The 25,283-nt window shown below is 42.3% G+C and overlaps 2 protein-coding genes across 6 annotated transcripts in view; both read right to left on the bottom strand.

Annotated features, from left to right (window-relative positions):
* exoc3l1 (exocyst complex component 3-like 1) overlaps nucleotides 1–25,283 on the bottom strand; it is a 490,744-nt gene that overhangs the window by 18,421 nt on the left and 447,040 nt on the right. The window lies entirely within an intron of this gene.
* The window catches only part of vps4a (vacuolar protein sorting 4 homolog A), a 70,286-nt gene continuing 47,910 nt past the window's right edge, over nucleotides 2,908–25,283 (bottom strand). For 4 of the 5 annotated variants that reach the window (XM_037253653.1, XM_037253654.1, XM_037253657.1 and 1 more), the window contains 2 exons: nucleotides 12,236–12,376; nucleotides 2,908–3,276 (listed from right to left, as the gene is read on the bottom strand). In XM_037253653.1, coding sequence (XP_037109548.1) covers nucleotides 3,175–3,276; nucleotides 12,236–12,376 — 243 coding nt within the window. In that variant the 3' untranslated portion in view covers nucleotides 2,908–3,174. The remainder of the gene's footprint in view (nucleotides 3,277–12,235; nucleotides 12,377–25,283) is intronic. The other variant, XM_037253655.1, reaches the window with a different exon arrangement.

The following is a 25,283-nucleotide window of genomic DNA, read 5'->3' as shown; positions in this document are numbered from 1 at the left end:
GACGCTCGCTCTTAAAGCAATGCAACTGAGCGCCCGGCGCGCTGCGGTTGCGCGATCGGACCAAATTAAGCTCCCTGCGCACTGAGGTCCACTTAAATTTTGGACAGTACATCAGGACTTTAAAAATATTTCCTAAATTTCAGCGATAATAATGCGACCAGCGCGGTGCAGTTACGCGGTCGGCAGCACGCTACGGTTGCGCGTTCGGCGGTGTGCTGCAGTTGCGCGATCGGATAAAAATTCGCAAATGAAAAAATGCTTAAAAAAGGCGGGTTTTTTTTTAGTCTTGGAACGGATTAAAATTTTTTCCATTATTTGTAATGGGAAAAATAGATTCTGAATTCGACTGATTCACTTCTCTAGCCGCCTTCTGGAACGGATTGTGGTCGAAAACCGAAGTTTGACTCTATTTGTAATGGGAAAAATACAGTAGATTCGGAATTCGACTGATTCACTTCTCGAACCGCCTTCTGGAACGGATTGTGTTCGAAAACAAAGGTTTCACTTTAGTTTATATATAGTTATATAGGCCTGTAGAATAATTGGAACCGCAACTGACGACGGGTCTGACGTCAGCGCCGCATTTGCTTCCGGGGTCAGCGGAGTTGCTTATAAGTCACACAGAGGAAGAAGGTTTCGATGGATTTAATGATTTACTTGGACATCCACTTTACTTGATTTTCATATTATGTATTATTTGTGCCCTCTCTGCATCCATTACAACCTGGTGATCCTGAAAGGGGGATCCTTCCATCTGTGGTCCCTTCTCAAGGTTTCTCATTTTCCCCGGGCAGGGGTTTTGAGTTTTTCCTTGCCCTTTTGGGAGCTTAAGATCAGGGGATGCTTTGAGAATAATTGTCAATTTTTTGTCTATGTGAAGCCCTTTGAGACTGCTTGTGATTTAGGGCTATACAAATAAACTTGACTTGACTTGAATTTGGAGTGACACAGACGGTTCGATAAACTTATTTATGTTATAGTTATTTGAATAACTCTTAATATGTTACGTCAGGCACCTTCTCGGTTCCTTTTTTATGTGTTTATGTAACAGTAGCATACCGTACCGTTCAGCCTGTTGCCTATTAATGTCCATTCTTGGTGTTGGATTTTGTCAAATAAATTTCCCCCCAAAATGCGACTTATACTCAGGTGCGACTTATATATATGTTTTTTCCCTTTATTGTCCATTTTATGGCTGGTTCGACTTATACTCCGGTGCAACTTACACTCCGGAAAATACGGTACCTATATACAGTGCCTTGCGAAAGTATTCGGCCCCCTTGAACCTTTCAACATTTCGCCACATTTCAGGCTTCAAACATAAAGATATAAAATTTAAATTTTTTGTCAAGAATCAACAAGTGGGACACAATCGTGAAGTGGAACGAAATTTATTGGATAATTTAAACTTTTTTAACAAATAAAAAACTGAAAAGTGGGGCGTGCAATATTATTCGGCCCCTTTACTTTCAGTGCAGCAAACTCACTCCAGAAGTTCAGTGAGGATCTTTGAATGATCCAATGTTGTCCTAAATGACTGATGATGATAAATAGAATGCTCCTGTGTGTAATCAAGTCTCCGTATAAATGCACCTGCTCTTTGATAGTCTCAGGGTTCTGTTTAAAGCGCAGAGAGAACCATGAAGACAAAGGAACACACCAGGCAGGTCAGAGATACTGTTGTGGAGAAGTTTAAAGCCGGATTTGGATACAAAAAGATTTCCCAAGCTTTAAACATCTCAAGGAGCACTGTGCAAGCAATTATATTGAAATGGAAGGAGTATCAGACCACTGCAAATCTACCAAGACCCGGCCGTCCCTCCAAACTTTCATCTCAAACAAGGAGAAGACTGATCAGAGATGCAGCCAAGAGGCCCATGATCACTCTGGATGAACTGCAGATAACTACAGCTGAGGTGGGAGAGTCTGTCCATAGGACAACAATCAGTCGTGCACTGCACAAATCTGGCCTTTATGGAAGAGTGGCAAGAAGAAAGCCATTTCTCAAAGATATCCATAAAAAGTCTCGTTTAAAGTTTGCCACAAGCCACCTGGGAGACACACCAAACATGTGGAAGAAGGTGCTCTGGTCAGATGAAACCAAAATCGAACTTTTTGGCCACAATGCAAAACGATATGTTTGGCGTAAAAGCAACACAGCTCATCACCCTGAACACACCATCCCCACTGTCAAACATGGTGGTGGCAGCATCATGGTTTGGGCCTGCTTTTCTTCAGCAGGGACAGGGAAGATGGCTAAAATTGATGGGAAGATGGATGGAGCCAAATACAGGACCATTCTGGAAGAAAACCTGTTGGAGTCTGCAAAAGACCTGAGACTGGGACGGAGATTTATCTTCCAACAGGACAATGATCCAAAACATAAAGCCAAATCTACAATGGAATGGTTCACAAATAGACGTATCCAGGTGTTAGAATGGCCAAGTCAAAGTCCAGACCTGAATCCAATCGAGAATCTGTGGAAAGAGCTGAAGACTGCTGTTCACAAACGCTCTCCATCCAACCTCACTGAGCTCTAGCTGTTTTGCAAGGAAGAATGGGCAAGAATTCCAGTCTCTCGATGTGCAAAACTGATAGAGACATACCCCAAGCGACTTGCAGCTGTAATTGCAGCAAAAGGTGGCGCTACAAAGTATTTGCGCAAGGGGGCCGAATAATATTGCACGCCCCACTTTTCAGTTTTTTATTTGTTAAAAAAGTTTAAATTATCCAATAAATTTCGTTCCACTTCACGATTGTGTCCCACATATCTGTATGTTTGAAGCCTGAAATGTGGCGAAATGTTGAAAAGTTCAAGGGGGCCGAATACTTTCGCAAGGCACTGTATCTCAATACAACAAATTTAAATTACCTCAAATTAATGGCATTTTCTATTATTCTAATTTCTAGTTCCTGATCGTAAAACTGTCACAAAAGCGCGCAATTACAGATTCCTTGAAAAAAGGCTCGGGACTTGCCTATCCATAGCACAATGTAATGTTTTTTAATGTTTGAACGGCCAATAACAGCTTTTGGGCATTTGACTAGATCCTTTTCTTGAACAAATCCAAGAAAGGCAATAAACTAGTTGCAGTCAGGTGAGGTAAGGCTATGGTACAATGATAAGAATACTAGGGGCAGTTTGATTCATTTAACGTTGGGGAAATCTGTCATTCAGCCCTCCATCCCAAAGTCCTCTGTGAACTTCTTGACCTTGAGCAGATCTTCAGTGTTGACTGTTGGACGAGTTGTTGAAAGAGACCGCAGCATGTCCGTCTGCAAGTGGAAATAAGAAAAACATTACTCTATCTTGTTACACAATTTCAAGGTTCTCACTCTTATCTTGAAATTACTTTCCAGGACTTTACGGGAGCTGTCAAGGACTTTTATAGCACAAGCCAACTTATCAGTGGAGTCAGGTCGCGGGGGCAGCATTTTTATTAGGGATTTATTTTACAAGGTTCTCCAGCCTTATGGCAGGGGGTGCTAGTGATCCCGGGATGCTTCATGCGCTGACCTGTAGAATAAGAGATCTGCAGTTCAAATTTACAGTGAACAACTGAGGATCATTTATTTCGTTTTACATTCGTTTTTTTTTATCGTTTTTACATTTCGTTTTACAACGGAGGAGTACATATCCAAACGATTTTCAACTATGGATTTTCGGTCGAAGCAAGAGGTCATCAGTAAATGAAGAGCAACTCCGGAGTTAAAAGGTTTGATTCGGACAACGGGACTCGGAACGGAGTGGGACGCACGATCGAAAACAAGTTTCTGATTCCATGTGCTTGATTGAGTGTTTTTGTGTGTGAAGACTGCTGATATGAGATTTTAATTAAAATAGTTCAAATTAAATAATGAATAAGACACACTAGAGCAGCGTTCCCCAACCTTTTTTGTGACACGGTTAGGTGCCAGACAAATTGTGTGTGTGTGGGGGGTGACGTCAGTGCCTCCCCAGTCACTGCTCGCGTGAGTTACCTCAGCTTATCGCGATTGTTGGAGCTTGTGCGCAGCGGTAAGTTAAAGGTTGCTGTTATGTTGTCGGTTGTCACAGTATGTTGCTGTGATCGTGTGCATCTTTGACACAAAGTGAGTATCGTATTTTTCGGACTAAAACTCGCTCCGGAGTACAAGTTGCATCAGCCTTAAAATGCTCAATAAAGGGGGAAAAAAATATGTCGCACCGGAGTATAAGTCGCATTTTGGGGGAAATTTATTTGACAAAATCCAACACCTAGAACAGATATGAACCACCAACAACAGGCTAAACAATACGATATGCTAACGTGACTGACATAAACACAAACGAGGAGCTGAGAATGGGCCTGACGTAACATTAACAGTTATTCAAATAACTAACATAATGAACACGTTTATCAAACCATCTGTCACCAAATCAATAAATCCATCGATCGAATCCTTCATCGTTTCTGTAAACAACGCCACGTGTGCGGCGTGCTGCTGACGTCGGACTTGTTGTCGTCAGGTGCATTTCAAATTATTCCACAGGCCCATATAACAATATATAAACTATATATCAAATAACAATAATATAAACAACAATTTTATTGAACCATCCGTGTCACTCCAAATCAATAAATCCATCGGAATCTTCGTCTTCCGTGTCACTTAAAAAAAACCCAAAAAAACACAGCTGTTGACTCCAGAACTACGTGCGCCGCTGACGTCAGACTAGATATATCAAATAAATGTACCGTATTTTTCGGACTATAAGTCGCTCCGGAATATAGGTCGCATTCGCCATAAAATGCACAATAACGTGAAAAAAAACATATATAAGTTGCTCCGGAGTATAAGTCGTATTTTGGGGTACATTTATTCGACAAAATCCAACACCAAGAACAGACATGAACGAGCAACGACAGGCTAAACGATAGGTATGCTAACGTGACATAAACACAAACGAAGAGCTGAGAACGGGCCTGACGTAACATTCAGAGTTATTCAAATAACTATTACACAAATAACACGTTTATAAAACCATCTGTCACTCCAATTCATTAAATCCATCGATCGTCCTTTATGTCAACAATGGGTGCGTGCCGCTGACGGCGCTTGCACTTCAAAATATTCCACAGGCCCATATAACGATATATGAATTATATATCAAATAACTATTATATAAGCAATAATATTATCAAACCATCTGTGTCACTCCAACTCATTAAATCCATCGATCAAATTCCTCGTTCTTTGACAACAACGTCGCGCGCCTCGTCGTTATTCCACAGATCTAGTATATAACTATATTGTAGTATTAACAAAGTACAAGGAAAGACGTGGGTTTGTTAACCGGTCTTTATTTAACAAAACAAGAGTTCAACGAGCCAACAACTACTGAACTGTAACGATAAAAACATATACAAGTTGCTATACGAAATTAAATATACCAAATAACTATAACATAAATAGTTCACCGCCACACGGCCCCAAGCACTGGCGTCGACTTCCAGGCGTGTGGTGGCGTGGACTTCCATCCCAGGAAATGGCACTTCCAGCCATGGAGGTGGAAGAGAGCTCCATAGAATCGGACCGGGCGTGCGTAAAAGCCATGTCTGAGCCCAATCCAGCGTCCCCGGACAGCCACCCGGCCGAGCACCGGCCCCCGACTTCCATCCACAGAGGTGAAAGAGAGCTCCGTAGAGTAGGACCGGGCGTGCGTAAAAGCCATGTCCGAGCCCCATCCACCGTCCCCGGACAGCCACCCGGCCGAGCGCCGGCCCCCGACTTCCATCCACGGAGGTGAACGAGAGCTCCGTAGAGTAGGACCGGGCGTGCGTAAAAGCCATAATAGTTTTTCAAACCTTCTGTGTCACTCCAAATCATTAAATCCTTCAAACTCTTCGTCCTCCGTGTCACTTACAAAGCCGCTAATGATGCCGGTAGTACGTGGGGCCCTTCGTCATCTTCGTCATCCCGTGATCGAATCGTTGTCCTTTATGTAAACAACCGCCGCACCGCGCTGCTGAAGCCACTTGAAATTCAAATTACAGTAATCCCTTGCTACATCGCGGTTCGTTTATTGCGGTTTCACATTTTTTTTTAAATTTTGAAAATTTGTGATAAAATTCACGTATAAGTCGCTCCTCAGTATAAGTCGCCCCCCCACCCAAACTATGAAAAAAAACGCGACTTATAGTCCGAAAAATACGGTAATAAAACAACAATTTTATCGAACCATCCGTGTCACTTCAAATCATTAAATCCATCGGAATCTTCGTCTTCCGTGTCACTTAAAAAAAAAAACACACAGCTGTTGACTCCGGAACTATGTGCACCGCTGACGTCAGCCTCGTCGTCAGTTGCCGCTCCAATTATTCCACAGATCTACGTATATATTATAGTCACGCCCCGTATGCCGCCGATTGCAGCGGGGACTCCCCGAATACCGCCGATTGCGGCTGGGATCCACGTATGCCTTCAATTTTGGCACGGACTCTCCGAATGCCGCCGATTGCGGCGCGGGCTCCCCAAATGCCGCCGATCGCGGCTGGCACTCCCCGAATGCCGCCGATTGCGGCTGGCACTCTCCAAATGCGGTTGATTGCGGCGCTGACTCCCCGTATGCCGCCGATTGCTGCTGGGAAACCCCGTATGCAGCCGATTGCGGTGGGGACTCCCCGAATGCCACCAATTGCGGCGCAGACTCCCGGAATTCCGCCGATTGCGGCGCGGACTCCCAGAATGTCGCTGATTGCGGTGCGGACTACCCGAATGCCGTTGATTGGGGTGCGAACTCCCCGAATGGTGCCGATGGCGGCGGGGACTCCCCGAATGCCGCCGATTGAGGCTGGGACTCCCGGGGAGTACAATATAGCAATATACTATATAACTATATTGTAGCGTTACCAAAGTACCAGGCAAGTACCAGGTTTGGTAACCGGCTCTTTATTTCATAAAACAAGAGCTCAACATATGAGTGTGTGCTCGAAGCAACTACTAAATCTGGTACTAAATGGTGCTTACAGTTTATTCTTTGCATATTTCCCTGCTGGTGATTTGGTTTAAAAAAAATCCCCACCCCCCTTGCTGCCTTCAAGATTTAGGTGAAACAGAACCGGGAATGCTTCTTTAAAAAAAAAGTGTTTGGGGCACTCTCGAGCCTCTTTTTTTTTTTCTTCAAACTTGTACCTAAAACCGTTTAGACCAGGGGTCCCCAAACTTTTTCCTGTGAGGGCCACATAACTTTTCCCTTCTCTGATGGGGGGCCGGTGTCAGTTTGTAACAGAAAAAGTGTGACGATCGTAGGGGAGCTTAAAAAATTTATTGTTTTCCAGAAAGCCACATATAACCAAATAACGGTTATTTAATAACCCTTTCCAGGTTCTTTACAGAAAAAAAGTCAGGAAACAAATAATAACACTATTAATGAAATAAATAGCTAAATAGCCCTCTCTGAGTTCTTCACAGAAAAAACAGGAAATAAATAATAACTAAATAACTCTCTCTGGGTTCCTCATAGAAAAAGAAGCCATGGAACATTAACTTTCTGTTGTGCCATGCACAATCTTAACAGATAAAAGTTCAGCTCAGTTGTCAGAGCAGAATCTCTCTGACACATATGAGCAGTCTCTTAAAGTTCTTGTGTTCCTTCCTTATAATCCTTTTGTAGGTTCCAGTAGGCTTGTAGACACCGCTGTCTTTTTTGTTAAAGTTTGCTAGTGCGTCATAGTCTGGAGTAAAATCTGTTGTGGCAATTCTTAGGCGAGATCCGAGGTGTTGGTCCGTTTACCTCCATCTGTGACGGTTTGATGTTGACGTTCATGTGGCTGAACGTCACGTCGCGTACGTCGAGCCAAATTGGCCACTCTCTTTTAAACGCTCGGCACTGTGTCCACCTTGCTTTTCCTTGGGCGACTCATTTTAATGGAAGGATTCCAGGGGAAGGTTTGTGGGTGGCTTTAGCGCAAAACTGCATCTGAAAGCTCAGCGCGCGAATTACAAGAATGCTGTCGTCACAGCCCACGCTCTAAATTCGGGACTGATACAAATAGAGCGCGAGTGCGCCATGTCCGTACTACTGAGTACATACGTACACGCACTTGTGAGTGTGCACCGAGCTTTCTGACACGGCTTCCGGTAGTAAATGCGCAGGCGAGCGCTTCCCCATCTACTGGGGAAACGCAGTCATTGCAGGCAAAATGACCAAAAAAAAAAAGTTTAATAATACAATTTGTTCAGGGTTGGCGGGCCGGATTAAACGGTCCCGTGGGCCGTATCCGGCCCGCGGGCCGTAGTTTGGTGACCCCTGGTTTAGACCCTCCAAAAACACCATGATTTTTCTTTGTGAATAGCTAAATCACCTAAATAACATTACATTTGAGGTTGCCAGACCTCGGGATAGTACCAAATGTAAAGTATTACCGTTTTTATGCATTGCTTCATTTATTGCCTGTGTGAAACCAAAAGTATTGATTATTGTCTGAAACGGCACGGTAAGTGGTTCTGACAGTAGCTTCATATATTGTCACAGATAATTAATGTATTATCGGCATGAGTCACCAAGTCCACAAATCCACAAATTCCGAAAATTCATCTAAAAAGTAAGCATAAGCGCTAAATACAACCCTGCCCTGTCATTTTGTTGTTACTGTTCACAAGTACTCTTGTTATAATAAAGATGCATACATGTCCAACATACTTTATGAAAGAAAACATTTAAGTAGTTAAATTAACAGTCTTCCTAAAAAATATATCAATCGATATATACGTATATATATATATTTATTGTGGGAGAATGGTTCCTTCTGAGACTGCTTTTTCATCCCCTTGATGTACCTCATGTTGCTGTCATTGAAGCACAAACATTCCGAGTATATTTGAAGCACTTCACGCTCAAACCTGATATCTCTATGGATAATGCTGTGATCACCAATCTCAGAAAAACACTTTACTTCTATGATCGTGGTGAAATACTGGCCAATATTGCAACTACTCTTTTTCACCCATTCTTCTTTTTTCTTTTCTTTTATCAACGTGTTTTCTGGTGGCTATCGGTGGCTGTGCTACAGTGTCATTTCAGACTTGGCATAAACATTACAGCCAATCAGCATCTTCGTGCTTGTTTACATGTTTACAGGACTATTTTAAGGAACGGCTGCGTTTCTGTGTGGACAGGGCCTCAAACTCTAACCGCGCAACCAGTTTGTGGAGTTATTAGATGAGTATGTACACCTAGCAAATCAATTACCTAGCACTTTGAGATTCCTCCGAATATAAAGTGCGTTGTAAATATAATTTATTATTATTATTGTTATTTATTTTGCTTGAGACCTTTGAATATTTAGCCTGATCTATTTTTTGGTCCTTGTTCCCAGCCTGTCATCTTGCCCACATTTGCTGTACACCCGCTTGCTTCCAGCAATGTGTCAATGACTCAACTTTGAGATCCTAGTTGCTGACCAGTAACGCTCTACCTGTGGCCACTCCATTCCTTACACCACCTGTTGTGCAATAAATATACAGTAATCCCTCGTTACATCGCGGTTCGTTTATCGTGGTTTCACTACATCGTGGATTTTTTTTCCAAATTAAAAAAATAAAAGTCAAAATAAAACTTCTAAATTGAGGAATTATGGCACGAACGTTGCCCACACGCCAGCAGAAGGCAAGGAGTGCCCACACAATTGCAGTGCACTTGTAACTTTTTATAAAACAATTGTTAAAATAATAAGAGTTCTAAAAACATATTTACAGTGTTGTACCTTGTCATAGATAAATTGTTATAATAATAAAAGAGTTCTAAAAACATATTTACAGTATGTACACTTGAACCCTGTTATGAAAAAATTTATAATAATAAAAGTTGTTCTAAAAACATATTTACAGCATGTGTTAAGAATTCTCCATGTTATTTATGTTATTCAGCCGTGCTTTGATTTGAGGTAGGGTGATTTATTTTGAAGGCCGTTTTCAGGCGATACCACTTCCTGTTTTACATTCGTGTACATATGTCGGTTACAGTGGTACAGGAGTCATTGACGATGTAAGTAACAAGAGAAATGAACGATCACATGTGTCTAACCCAGGGGTGGGCAAACTTTTTGACTGGCGGGGCGAATTGGGTTCTAAATTTTGACCGGGGGGCCGTACCAGGAGCAGATAGATGTAGTGTTTGTGTGAAGTACCGTATTGGCCCGAATATAAAACGACCCCGATTATAAGACGGCCTACCCTTTTTCAAGACTCAAGTTTGAAAAAAGATAGAAATATACTGCTGTATGCACAATTGCTCCATTTCACCCATGTTGCTCTTATTTATTCATTGCTCTTATTTATTCATTGTATTTGCCTTCTTATTTTTACTTTTTGTATTGTTTACTTGAATGTTTTGTTTGTCTGTGGACCAATTGGGTGTAATATGTCTTGTCACCGTGGGATAATAGGAAACGCAACTTCGATCTCTTTGTATGTCTTGACATGTGAAGAAATTGACAATAAAGCAGATTTTGACTTGACTTTGACTCTTTTCCTCGGGCCACTCATTTTAATGGAAGGATTCCAGGGGAAGGTTTGTGGGTGGCATTAGCGTAAAACTGTATCTGAAAGCTCAGCGCGTGAATTACGAGAATGCTGACGTCACAGCCCACACTCGGAATTCGGCACTGATGGAAATAGAGCACGGAGTGCACCGGGTCCGTACTACTTAGTACGTATTGTACATGCACTTGTGAGTGTGCACCGAGCTTTCTGACACGGCTTCCGGGAGTAAATGCGCGGGCGGGCGCTTCCCCATCTATTGGGGAAACATAATAATTGCAGGGAAAATGACAAAAAAAGTTTTTAATAATACAATTTATTCAGGTTTGGCGGGCCGGATTAAATGGCCCTGTGGGCCGGATGTGGCCCACGGGCCGTAGTTTGCCCATTTCTCGTATAACCTTTAGGACAATGTAGTATTGCTCCAAATGTTTGTTTACATTCTTTTAGAGCAGTGGTTCCCAAAGTGGGCGGTACCGCCCCCCTGGGGGCGGTGGAAAGATCTGGGGGGGCGGTGAGGAAGAAAGGGGCGGTAGGGGGGCGGTAGGGGGGCGGCAGTCGATTTGTACACAACACGCCGCTCTGGCCCAGTCAGATCCGACAGCATAGACTACAAAAGCAAAAGCTCAGGTTTGTAATTTCAAGCTTGTAATGTTCAGAATTTTATCTTATAATAAAAACCGCATTCTGGCGGTCAACATCATCTTGAGTTCAAGTCAACATGAAATTGGGGACTCGCCAGAACGCGCCGTGTTGTGTTGTGTTGAGCTGGTTAGGGCAGTGGTCCCCAACCACCGGGCCGCGGACCGGTACCGGTCCGTGGGTCACTTGGTACCGGGCCGCCAAGCCACACAGAATTTTTTTTTTTATCGACGATCAATTAATTCAGGTCAAGACACTCGTCCCGGTCACGTGACATGTTTCCCCAGTCGAGCCCGCAAAGCTAATATGTGGCGACAGGCTAACTAACCAGGCAGTGAAGCATTCAAAACTGCTTCAACACATGGAGACCAAGCATCCTGCAATAAAAGACAAACCTTAAATCACTTCGGGTGTCATTGTCTCCGATTACGTCTAGATGGGACCGGCTCGTTTCTGAGAAACAAACTCAGTGCTCCCACTAATTCAACGTAATGGTAATGATATTATAAATGTATTATTTATTTATATAAATGTATTATGTATTTATATAAATGCCGGTCCTTGGGGGGGGCGCTAGGAATTCACTGGAGAGCCAAAGGGGGCGCCAGCCTGCAAAAGTTTGGGAACCACTGCTTTAGAGGTCCGTTTTAGCACGATCGCGAATTAGCATCTTTCCGCTAACTCGTTAGCCTGCCCAGTACTTCTTGTTAACATGTTACACGCACACACGTATAATATTTACATTTTCAATATTTATACAAAATTTTCGGTATGTTATTTATAATATTAATGTATTATTTACATGTTTGAAACAATTATTTAATGTTCTAATAATAAAATATGCACTTAAATGGTTTCATATACATTTATTGACACAAAAAATTTACAGATGAGAGGGTGACCGTACTTCGCGAATTTCACTTATCGCGGGCGGTTTTTGGAACCAATTATCTGCGATAAACGAGGGATTACTGTAATTTCAAATCTCATTTCTGCACTTTGGGTCCCCCTCACGATCAGAAGCGTAAAACATAGCCTTCTTTACTGGGGTGTCTTGTGTATTAAATCCTGAAATGTGTACATAGCTCACCATGCAGACTATTGGCTCAAGTAGCTTATCACTAGGCACATCCACCCAGGTCATCTCAAGGGCATCAGGGTCACCAGGTGAACAAGGCGTCAATAGGTCGTCCACCATGACCTGGTTGTTGCTGCGGGACGGGCCACGAACCTGCAGGGGTCATACACAAATATACTTTGAACAAAACTCCATTGTAAAGGACAACCCCACAGTGGTCACAGAAATGACTTGAATCAGACAAAACTAACATTAAAAAGTAGAGGTGCGAGCAGCTATGAAGGTCCTTTGCAGCCCAGGCCACTCCTCGATCGATCTATCGATCCAGTAGATCTATCTACTTCGTGCTTTGTGGCACATAAGGCCTTCAGAGAGCGCTTCCACTTGTCACGATCAGCTGCTGCAGTCCTCGCTTCAGACCATGACTTACATCCTGCTTCTTTCCTTTCTTTCTCGACAGTACGCCTCCAGGTGGTCTTCGGTCTTCCTTTCCTTTTTCCTTCTGGTACCCAGGTCATGGCTGTGTTGCAGTCGTTGTGGTCCTGCCGTTGTATGTGCCCTATCATTTTCCATCTACGCATCCTAACTTCTTCACTCAACGGCTCCATTTCAGCTCTTTCTAGTACGTATTTAGTGCTGAGGTGGTCTTGCCAATGTATGCGGAGTATTCTTCGTAGGCATCGGTTGTGGAATACATCAATTGCCTTGCTGTCTCCTTTATTCATTTTCCACGTTTCACATCCATACAGCAGTACTGGCACTACTAGCGTCTTATAAAGCTTTAGCTTGGTTCTTCTTAAGATGTCATTGGAGCTCCAGATGTTTTTAAGTTTGATAAATGCCCCTCGCTTTTGACAACTTATTCTTCAGATCTTTCATTCCGCCTCCCTCTTTACGTACTATTGCTCCCAAGTAAGTGAACTGGTCTACATCCTCAATATCTTCCTCATTGATCTTGATTCGTTCCTGTTTTTTTGCATTTATCCTCATTGTTTTGTCTTTTGTGTATTGATCTTGAGTCCGACTCGCTTGGCTTCTGCATCCATTCGGGTTGTTTTATTCTGCATATTGTGTTTTGTAGAGGAGAGTAACGCTATATCATCTGCGAAGTCCAAATCATTTTGATCGTTTTGATGTCAACGTCTATCTAATGCCATTGTCTCCCTCATGAACTGTTCTTCTCATAATCCAGTCTATCACAATTAAAAACAAGAACCCTGACATATTGCATCCTTGTTTTACGCCGGTTTTGATGTTGAACCACTCACATACTTCCCCTTGGTCTTCTACCGCACACTGGAAGTCTTTATAAAATAGTTTGACCATTCCCACAATCTTCTCCGGAATTCCATACTTCTTCATGATGATCCACAGGCTTTCGTGATGTACAGAGTCGAAGGCTTTTTCAAAGTCTACGAAGTTTAAGTATAGTGTTGCTTGCCACTCATTTACCTGTTCGATTATGTTTCTCAATATGAAGATTTGCTCTGTTGTTCCCCTACCTGTCCTGTAACCTGCTTGTTCCTTTTTCAGCCTGCAATTGATTCCATTCTTTATTCGATCTACTATAATCCTGCCCAGTATCTTTCCCACTACGGAGAGCAGGGTTATGCCTCGAGTTTTTCCACTCTTCCTTGTCCTGTCCAGTGTGTTTCGCTGATACCCATGATGTCCATTCCTCTGTTGGTCATATTGCTGCTAGTGTGATGTTGCCGCTTACGTATAGTGTTCGTACATTCCAGTTTCCAATCTTCATGGTGTTTTTCGGGTGCAGCAGTGGTCTATTCGGCCCAAGGGCGTCCTGTTGGCTTTGGCCCCTGTGCGTCATGGTGTCTCTGGTTACAGGACTGGCTACAGCAGGGGTGGGCAAACTACGGCCCGCGGGCCACATCCGGCCCACGGGACCGTTTAATCCGGCCCGCCAACCCTGAATTAATTGTATTATTAAACTTTTTTTTTGGTCATTTTGCCTGCAATGACTGCGTTTCCCCAGTAGATGGGGAACCGCTCGCCTGCGCATTTACTACCGGAAGCCGTGTCAGAAAGCTCGGTGCACACTCACAAGTGCGTGTACGTACGTACTCAGTAGTACGAACATGGCGCACTTGCGCTCTATTTGTATCAGTCCCGAATTTAGAGCGTGGGCTGTGACGACAGCATTCTTGTAATTCGCTCGCTGAGCTTTCAGATACAGTTTTACGCTAAAGCCACCCACAAACCTTCCCCTGGAATCCTTCCATTAAAATGAGTGGCCCGAAGAAAAGAAGTGAGTGCCGAATGTTAAAAGAGTGGCCAATTTGGCTCGACGTACGCGACGTGACGTTCAGCCACATCAACCCGTCACAGATCGAGGTAAACGGATCTCTCCTAAGAATTGCCACAACAAATTTTACTCCAGACTATGATGCACTAGCAAAAAAGGGAGACCAACAACACTGTTCCCACTGAAAATGAAGGGGAGGCTCTCAAGTTTGTTGTAAAAAAATGCATTTTGAATATGATTTGTACACATAGCAGGGATTGAAACTAGCGACCATTCTCATTTTCAAACAATGCAGGATGCTCAAGGACATTGATGCACCACCTGTTTGCGACTAATCTTAACCTGTAAAGTTCTTAAGGCTTACTTTAAGGAAGTGTTTCCCGTTTCCTCACCTCTGTTACCAGGTGTTTGTGAGTTAAAACTCTGCTCTGATGTTCAGATACCCCTCACCGTGTTGCCGTTTTGATTACTTTATTTGGATGTATGCTTTCACCGATTCTTCAAGATGATATATTTGGTCAGAATGTTTGCTGTTTGATGTGATCTCATAAGATAAACATTTTTCATTAATGTGACCTGCAGGCACTGAAGTGATGGAGACTGTTATTCATAATAATAGTGTCGTATTTTATGAGAATCACTGATAGCAGTTTTTTAGTGATTTTTTTTTTTTAATGCTGTTAATAAATGCATTTGTTTTCAAAAAACTTGTTTGGAATATCCATGCTTTACTACCTACTAAAGGCCAAAATCTTTTATGCAATAACCTTTACAGGTCGCTTATATTACTTCACACAAACACTACGTCCATCTGCTCCTGGTTCGGCCCTCCGGTCCAAATTTAGAACCCAGTTCGGCCCGCGAGTCAAAAAGTTTGCCCACCCCTGGGCTACAGTGTTCCCCTGATTTGGTGTGTGCGCTTTGCTTATGGTTTCTGTAATAATGCTTTTTTCCGGGAGCGGGTTATCAGCCAACAGCCCAAACCCCAACCTGGAGGGCCAGTGGAATCACTCTTTGTCTGGTCCCTTCGACCTGTTTGGCATGGGTGACCCTGCCAGGAGTGCAATACTCCAGCCGACATAGCTCTAGGGGTCATGGAGACATCCAAACCACCCCACCACGATAAGGTGGTGATCCAGTCGGGGTGGCCAGGCCACTACTAGCTAGGAGAAAATAAGGAAATTGTGCACTTGTCGAAAAGTTTAGGATTTTTAGGTCGTCAGGTATGTGCCTAAGGTTCATAAAAATCCATGGATTCAAGTTCAAGCTGGTATGGATACAATCCAGAATAGCCCCCAAGTAAAACGTTATATCTCAGCTTCATATAGTCTTAAATTGCTGTATAATGAAAATGTTCTACTTTGTTTGACACAGGGACCCAAATTCTGGTATACAGTGATCCCCAGGTTATAGCGGGAGATGCGTTCCAGAACCACTTGCGATAAACGATGCTCCGTGAAATAGAGTACGCACAGTATATGTACGAACCGGATTCGGTTGAAATTGTGAAATTGTGTAAAATGTAAATATAAACAAAATACAATGATTTGAAAATCCTTTTCAACCTATATTCAATTGAACACACTACAAAGACAACATATTTAATGCTCAAACTCGTAAACTTTATTTTATTTTTCAAACAATTAACTTAGAATTTCATTCATTCATTTCGTGGCTGCAACACGTACAGTGGAAGTTGGGAAAGGGCTTCGTTACATCACCTTTTTTTTTAATAACACTCAAACGTTTTGGAAGAGAGGAGACTAATTCTCTTAGCTTTTCATGTGGAATTCTTTCCCATTCTTGCTTGATGAACCGCTTCAGATGTTCAACAGTCCGGGGTCTTCCCTGTCGTATTTTACGCTTCATAATGCGCCACACATTTTCAATGGGAGACAGGTCTGGACTGCAAGCGGGCCAGGGGAGAACCTGGACTCTTTTACTTCGAAGCCACGCTGTTGTAACACGTGCAGAATGTGGCTAGGCATTATCTTGCTGAAATAAGCAGCGGCGTCCTTGAAAAAGACGTCGCTTGGTGGGCAGCATATGTTGCTCCAAAATCTGTATGTACTTTTCAGCATTTATGTTGCCTTCACAGAAATGTAAGTCACCCATGCCATGGGAACTAATGCACCCCCATACCATCACAGATGCTGGCTTTTGAACTTTGCGTTGATAACAGTCCGGATGGTCCGCTTCCTATTTGGTCCGGAGGACACGACGTCCAGTGTTTCCAAAAACAATTTGAAAAGTGGACTCATCAGACCGAAAAACACTTTTCCATGGTGCATCAGTCCATTTTACATGAGCTCGGGCCCAGAGAACCCGGCGGCGTTTCTGGATGTTGTTCATAAACGGCTTTTGCTTTGCATGGTAGAGTTTTAACCCGCACTTACTGATGTAGTGACGAACTGTATTTACTGACAGTGGTTTTCTGAAGTTTTCCTGAGCCCATTTGGTGATATCCTTTACACACTCATGTCTGTTTTGAAGGCAGTGCCGTCTGAGGGATCGAAGGTCACGGTCATTCAGTCTTGGTTTCCGGCCGTGGCGCTTACGTGCAGTGATTTCACCAGATTCTCTGAACCTTTTGATGATATTATGGACCGTAGATGTTGAAATCCCTAAATACCTTGCAATTTTGCTTTAAGAAATGTTGTTCTTAAACTGTTCAACTATTTTCTCACGCAGTTGTGGACAAAGTGGTGAACCTCACCCCATCCTTGCTTGTGAATGACTGAGCGTGTTTGGGGAGGCTCCTTTTATCCCCAATCATGGTACCAACCTGTTCCCAATTAGCCTGATCACATGTGGGATGTTCCAAATAGGTGTTTGATGAGCTTTTCTCGGCTTTCTCAGTATTTTTTGCCACCTTTCCCAACGTCTACTGGACGTGTTGCAGCCATGAAACTCCAAGTTAATTACTATTTGGCAAAAAACAATTACAGTTTTTTTCCATGTATAATGCGCCCCCATGTATAATACGCACCGTAAAAATGGCATGTCGCTGCTGGAAAAAAGCCTGTACCCATGTATAATACGCACCCAAATTTTGACTCCTACTTAAGTCCGTAAACGTAAGATTATTTCAGAAAAAAGATCATCTTTGGGAACAACCGACTTATGTGTTTTTTTTCAAAGATTTTCTCGAAAAAAAAAAAGTGAAACCGCGATAAACGAACCGCGATGTAGCAAGGGATTACTGTTTTTGAATTTCGAGTGACGTCAGCAGCGCGACGCGGAGTGGCGCGGCGGTTGTTTACATAAAGGACAAAGATTGATCACAGGATGACGAAGATGCCCCACGTACTACCGGCATCATTAGCGGCTTTGTTTCTAAGTGACACGGCGGACGAAGAGTTTGAAGGATTTGGAGTGACACAGAAGGTTTGAAAAACTATTATGGCTTTTACCCACACCCGGTCCTACTCTAAGGAGCTCTCTTTCACCTCCGTGGATTGAAGTCGGGGGCCGGCGCTCGGCCGGGTGGCTGTCCAGGGACGGTGGATGGGGCTCGGACATGGCTTTTACGCACGCCCGGTCCTACTCTCCGGAGCTCTCTTTCACCTCCGTGGATGGAAGTCGGGGGCCGGCGCTCGGCCGGGTGGCTATCCGGGGACGGTGGATGGGGCTCGGTCATGGCTTTTACGCACGCCCGGTCCTATTCTATAGATCTCTCTTCCACCTTCGTGGCTGGAAGTCCACGCCGCCACACGCCTGGAAGTTTGTTTTGTTAAATAAAGAGCCGTTTACCAAACCCACGTCTTTCCTTGTACTTTGTTAGGGCTACAATATAGTTATATACTAAATCTGTGGAATAACGACGAGGCTGACGTCAGAGCTCACGCGCGGCGTTGTTGACAAAGGACGAGGAATTTGATCGATGGATTTAATGATTTAGAGTGCACAGATGGTTTGATAATAGTATTGCTTATATAATAGTTTTTTGATTTCTAATTTATATATCGTTATATGGGCCTGTGGAATATTTTGAAGTGCAAGCGCCGTCAGCTGCGCGCACCCATTGTTGACAAAGGACGATCGATGGATTTAATGATTTGGAGTGACACAGATGGTTTGATAACATTATTGCTTGTATAATAGTTACTTGATATATAATTTATATATCGTTATATGGGCCTGTGGAATATTTTGAAGTGCAAGCGCCGTCAGCGGCGCGCACGCATTGTTGACAAAGGACGATCGATGGATTTAATGAATTGGAGTGACAGATGGTTTTATAAACGTGTTATTTATGTAATAGTTTTTTTTAAATAACTGAATGTTACGTCAGCTCTTTGTTTGTGTTTATGTCACGTTAGCATACCTACCGTTTAGCCTGTTGTTGCTCGTTCATGACTGTTCTTGGTGTTGGATTTTGTCGAATAAATTGCCCCCCAAAATGCGACTTATACTCCGGAGCGACTTATATATGTTTTTTTTCACTTTTTTGGGCATTGTACTACTATGTACTATGTCTTGTCACCGTGGGATAGTGGAAACGTAATTTCGATTTCTTTGTGTGTCTTGACATGTGGAGAGATTGACAATAAAGCTGACTGATTTTATGGCTGATGCGACTTGTACTCCGGAGCGACTTATAGTCCGAAAATTACGGTAATTACAAAGGGATGGTAATAACTTAAAAAACAAATAAAAGTAATAAATCCTTAGTAAACAAATAATAGCATCATCAAGGCAAAATAATAACAGTAGCCAAGGTAACAAGCACCCGAACTCAGGTAATACTACTATAGTTCATCGTGCATATGCCTGCAGTAGCTACTACTAGACTGCAGAAGACCAGCTACCACCAAGGAGTGTCCTCAAATCTCTCCAACATGTCTCCAACGCCATCAAAACCGGTAAACTGCACGGAGTGTAAGCGACTGAATCAGAGGATATTCCAGCTTGAAATGCAACTTGGAATACAGATTGAAACACTACATCAGATATGTGAAAATGACAAATTCACGGACTCGGTAGCAGCTGTGGAGCAGCTCATTGACGCTTATCATGTAGCCAAAGTAGCACCAAATGCTAACGGACAGACACAGATTGTTATAGACGGGGCTATCAACGTGGAGGCTCCCGCTACAGATCTGACCGACACACTTCCCTGGATATGTCCTAACACTACTGAACTAGTGGTGGAAACTCCCAGGATGCTCTCTGATGTTGTCCGTAACCCTGGATTAGCTGCAGAAGCTCCGACGACAACCGCTTACTGGCATCGCAATGGAGCCAGGCCAAAAACATCAACACCAGCTGTCAGCCCGAGAGGCAAACCGGGCAAGAGATTAGATATGGAAGCATCAACACTCACTCCTACACCTGATCTTCCACTACATAACAGGTATGAACTATTGGCAAGGGATGAAATGTTGGATAATAACTGTAATGAAGCCGCAGATACTAATCACACTGCTAGCGCTAAGGCTAATCACAACCCCAGGAACAGTCCCCAAGCCATGGACAGGCCGAGGGCCAGAAGAAACTTTGCTAACTCCAGAACTGAACCACACACTCTCTTGATTGGAGACTCAGTAACTAAATTTGTTAAAATGCCAAAGACTGAAAACATTAGCATGGATAACACGACTGTATCTGAAATTGCAGAACTGATTCCAGTTATCTTAAATACATGCCCAAGAAATATGAGAATCATTATCCACACCGGGTCTTTTGACATTCTACATAAGAAAACTGGGTCTGAGATTCTGAAAAAAGACTTGACCCTGTTGCTAAACATACTGGATGACCATCAGTCACAGTGTGTGTACATCTCTGGCCCCATTCCAACCTTAAACAAAGGAACGGAATCTTTCAGTAGACTTCTTGGCCTAAATACATGGCTGACATCTGAGTGCTTCAAACATGGAATACAGTTTATTGATAATTTCAATATCTTTTGGAATTGTAAAGACCGATTCCAGCCGGATGGGATACATCCAAACATCTACGGATCCAGGCTACTCAGTGCCAACATTTGTTACGCCGTTGGGACACCATATCAAAGACATGGTGTCCTATCAAAGATAAGAGAAGACAGCTGGCAACGCACAAAGGATAGCCCACCGAAGACGTCAGCACGCAATCACCCCCCCTCCCTCCTCCCAGGATCCATCTCCCCCCCTCCCCCCTCACAGGATTCCTTTCCCCCCCTCCCACGTGGACCATCAAGGACAGCACACACTCCCCCTCCTGCACACCCCCCTCCATCACATCCCACCTCACCAGACCCACTGTTCCAGATCACCCAAGGCAATCGAAGGATGTCTCTGTGCCTATCGAGGACCCAACGATCCCCCTGCCCACCTTCCCCTCAATCACAAATCCCCCCCACACCACAATCACAAATTAAGGAACTGGTTAAAGCTGCCAGTCAAGCTGATGGACTACTAAACAGCAGCAACAACAGACGCTCAGGTATAAGACAAAGATGAGACAGACCCCATGCCACCTCTTCAAACATACCAGTAATATTAAACAGCCGGTGGTATGGTCAAACACATCGTAGTAACCATAGACCATCTGGTACTCGTCTCAGTAACCTTACATGTCTTAATGTCCAGCCAGAACCAGTCCCTGTTATTGAAACACAACAACTGAAATTAGCTCTTTTGAATGTTAGATCTTTGGTTAACAAATCTTTTTTGGTAAATGATCTGATCATTGAAAGGAATCTGCACTGTATATGTTTGGTTGAGACCTGGCTAAACAATAACAATGGTGTAGCAACACTGATGGAAGCTTGTCCTCCAAACTACAAGTTCCATCAGTCTGTCAGACATGAAAAAAGGGGCGGGGGAATAGCAGCTATTTTCTCTACACAGTTTGTGGGTAATAACATCGACCTTGGTGAATTCTCATCATTTGAATATCTTGCTCTTGAACTTAAAACAAAATTACCAGTACTCATTATCACATTATATCGGCCACCAAAATACTCATCATTATTTCTACAGGAATTCTCAGAGCTGATTTCACTTGGAATCACTAACTATGACAGATTAATTCTGAATGGAGACCTAAATATTTATATTAATAAAAAGAACGACTCCAAAGCTATAGAACTGGTAAACCTACTAAACAGTTTTAATCTTACCCAACACATTAATGAAGCCACTCACCAGCATGGTAACACTTTGGACTTAGTAATAACAACAGGAATAGACATTGATAATATCTCTGTATGTGAATTGCCTATCTCTGACCATCACTGTGTATCTTATAATGTAAAGCTAACCTTAACACAGACTAAAAGGGAAATTTTAGTTCAAAAGCGATTCCTAGATGAGCAGGCTGAAGCAGAGTTTTCTGATATTATGAGGTCATTTGAGCCATACAACTATGACTCCTCTCTAAATGACATAGTTGAACATTTCAATGGTATCTTGTTGTCTGCTCTGAATACTGTTGCACCGCTAAAGGTCAAAAGGAAAAGTACTGACAGAATCTCCCCATGGTTAAACAATAGCAATGTTAGGCAAACCAAGAGAGTCTGTCGGGCAGCTGAAAGAAAATGGAGGAAAACTAGACTCACAGTTCATCGTGATATATACAGAGACGCCATGACTGCTTATAATAAAATAATATGTCTGGCAAGAAAGGATTACTTTTCTAAGATTATTTCAGAGAACACTGGAAACTCTAGAATATTATTCTCCACTATTGATCAACTACTCAACATTGCCCCCACACCCCCACAGTTCTCTGCATCAAAATGTGAAGAACTCGCATTATTCTTCACTAGTAAAATAACTTCAATTAGAGCCAGTATTGTTGCCGATATAAACATAGATGATCTCAGTAAATCCTATAAGAATTGTGTAACCATGGGAACATTCACCTGTATTACATTGAATGAGCTTTGCAAGACTGTCACTGAGTGTAACTCCTCCACTTCAAGTATTGACCCTGTACCGACAGCATTCTTTAAGCGGGTATTCAACAGTGTTTCAAGTCATGTCCTAAACATTATAAACACAACCCTTCAAACAGGCATCTTCCCAGATGCCTTTAAAACAGCTGTGGTAAAACCTTTATTAAAGAAGCCCAACCTAGATGGAAATGTACTGACCAGCTATAGGCCGATATCCAACCTTCCTTTCATTAGTAAGATACTTGAAAAGATAGTTTCAGTGCAAATAAATTCGTTTCTGAAAGAAAACAATATCCTGGAGGAATTTCAGTCAGGCTTTAGAACATACCACAGCTCTGAAACTGCTCTTACTAAAATAATCAGCGACCTCAGATTAAACTCTGATGAAAACAAGGTGTCGATTCTTATCCTCTTAGACCTAAGTGCAGCGTTTGATACCATTGAGCATGATATCCTAATCAATCGTCTTGAAAGGTTAGTCGGTCTTTCGGACTGTGTGTTAAACTGGTTCAGAACATATATCAAAGGGAGAAAGTTCTATGTCAGTTTAGGAGAGCATGTGTCCAACACACATGACAGTCGCTATGGGGTTGCACAAGGCAGCTGCCTTGGTCCACTATTATTCTCACTTTACATGCTGCCGCTTGGCGACGTCATCAGAAAGCACAATGTATATTTCCATAGTTATGCGGATGACACACAATTGTACATATCTGCAGAACCCAATGATGCTACACCTATAAACTCCATCACCAACTGTCTTCTGGCTATAAATAAATGGATGAGCAACAATTTCTTAAAGTTAAACGAGGATAAAACTGAAATCTTGCTAATCGGCCCTAAAACTAAAAGAGAAATGCTGTTTAATAATTTGGGGAAATTAACTCCCTGGATTAAATCCGAGATTACAAGTCTTGGTGTTATTTTAGATTCAGATCTAAGCTTCAGGTCCCACATTAACAAGGTTACCAAAACATCATTTTTCCACCTTAGAAATATAGCCAAAGTAAGAGCGTTCATAAATCAAAATGATGCTGAGAAACTGATTCATGCCTTTATTTCAAGCCGGCTTGACTACTGTAATGCACTCTTTACTGGTCTCCCGAAAAAAACCACTGATAGACTTCAGCTCATCCAAAACGCTGCAGCTCGCCTATTAACCAGGACCAAGAAGAGAGAGCACATTAGACCAGTTCTAGCTGCTCTGCACTGGCTTCCTGTAACATTTAGAATTGATTTTAAAATCCTTCTCCTTCTATACAAAGCCCTCAATGGGCAGGGACCAAGCTACATTGCAAACTCTCTTGTTAGCTATATACCTCCAAGAACCCTGCGATCATCTGCTGCTGGTTTATTGGAGGCTCCCAGCAACAGCAGAAAGAAGATCGGTGATGCAGCCTTTGTTAATTACGCCCCCAAACTATGGAACACACTGCCAATAGGTATCAGGGAGGCCAGGTCGCTAGATATTTTCAAAACAAAACTTAAAACTCATTTCTTTACCCGAGCATTTAACTAATTACGTTTTATAAATTTCATTTTAAGCCTAATTTTATCTTTATCTTTATTTTATTTTTTACCATTTCTTAAAGATATATTCTTTATTTTATTAAAGCGTGCTCCTATTTTAAACTCACTTTATTGATTGTGTATGCATACATTAATGTTTTGTTTTTATGTATTCATGTTTTTCTTTCATTGTTGTAAAGCGCTTTGAGCTGCATTTCTTGTATGAAAGGTGCTATACAAATAAAGTTTATTATTATTATTATTATTATTATTATATGTGATTTGTGAATATGTGTTGTTTAACAGTAGTTTTAAACATGGAGGACGAAATGTCAAAGAAATGGATAGGAAGTTGATTAAATACTTTGGCACCCCTGAAATGAAGACTAAATTTGGACAGGGAAGTTCGTATGACTCAAGTCTAGCTTTATTTCTGGTGTTATGACAGGAATAGTCTTCCCTTCTCCTGTAAAAGCTATTGAGTGTAATGGGAAACTGTTTGTGGGTTGCTTTGAAGACAAACTGAGCTGTGTGGAGAAAGTTTACCTTTTATATGCTGAGAATTGATAGTTCCTGGAATAGTGGGAGTGAATGAGCAAGGTAGTTGGCATGTAGAATGATTCGGACACAACGCTTTTGCAGACAATAGATGCGATTCAACTTGGAAGGATGAGTGCTGGCCCAAATTACGTTGCAAGAATTGATATATGGGTAGATTAGGGAGTAATAGAGCATCAGAGTTGTTTTTCTGTCCAAAGTATGCCGTAGTTTGCTCAAAATACCAGTATTCCTAGCAATTTTAGAAGATATTGTACTAATATGAGGTTTCCAGCATAGTTTGTCATCAATTAATATGCCCAGAAATTTGACAGATGAAGATAGAGAAATTAACTTATTGTCAATAAGGACCGCTACATCTTGTTGCTCAACAACTTTTCCCACAGTTGAACAATAAGAAGTCTGTTTTTTTTTATATTCAAAGACAATTTATTTGCTTTGAACCACCGAGAAAACATTTGCAATTCGTTGTTTATTACTGAGAGAAGGTGTTCGAGATTGCTATGTGAATAAACACTAGTATCAGCAAATAAGATGGTTGACAGAAGGTGAGAGGCTCTACAGAGATCGTTAATATAAATTAAAAATAACAGGGGTCCAAGAAAGGAACCTTGTGGGACTCCACATTTGATGTCTAACTGGGGGGAGTCAAAGCCCTTAAATGAGACGTATTGTTTCCTCTCTTTCAAGAAGCTGGCAAACCAAGACAGTGAGACATCAGAGACACCAATATGTTTAATTTTGAAAAGAGAATCTCATGGTCTATTGTATCAAATGCCTTGGATAAATCAAGGAAAACTGCAAGAGAGTATACTTTCATATCACGAACTTTGTATAGTTTTTCT

The sequence above is a fragment of the Syngnathus acus genome, chromosome 6 (assembly GCF_901709675.1).
Source record: "Syngnathus acus chromosome 6, fSynAcu1.2, whole genome shotgun sequence".
Lineage (NCBI taxonomy): Eukaryota > Metazoa > Chordata > Actinopteri > Syngnathiformes > Syngnathidae > Syngnathus > Syngnathus acus.
This window is presented reverse-complemented; position numbering and strand designations above follow the sequence as displayed.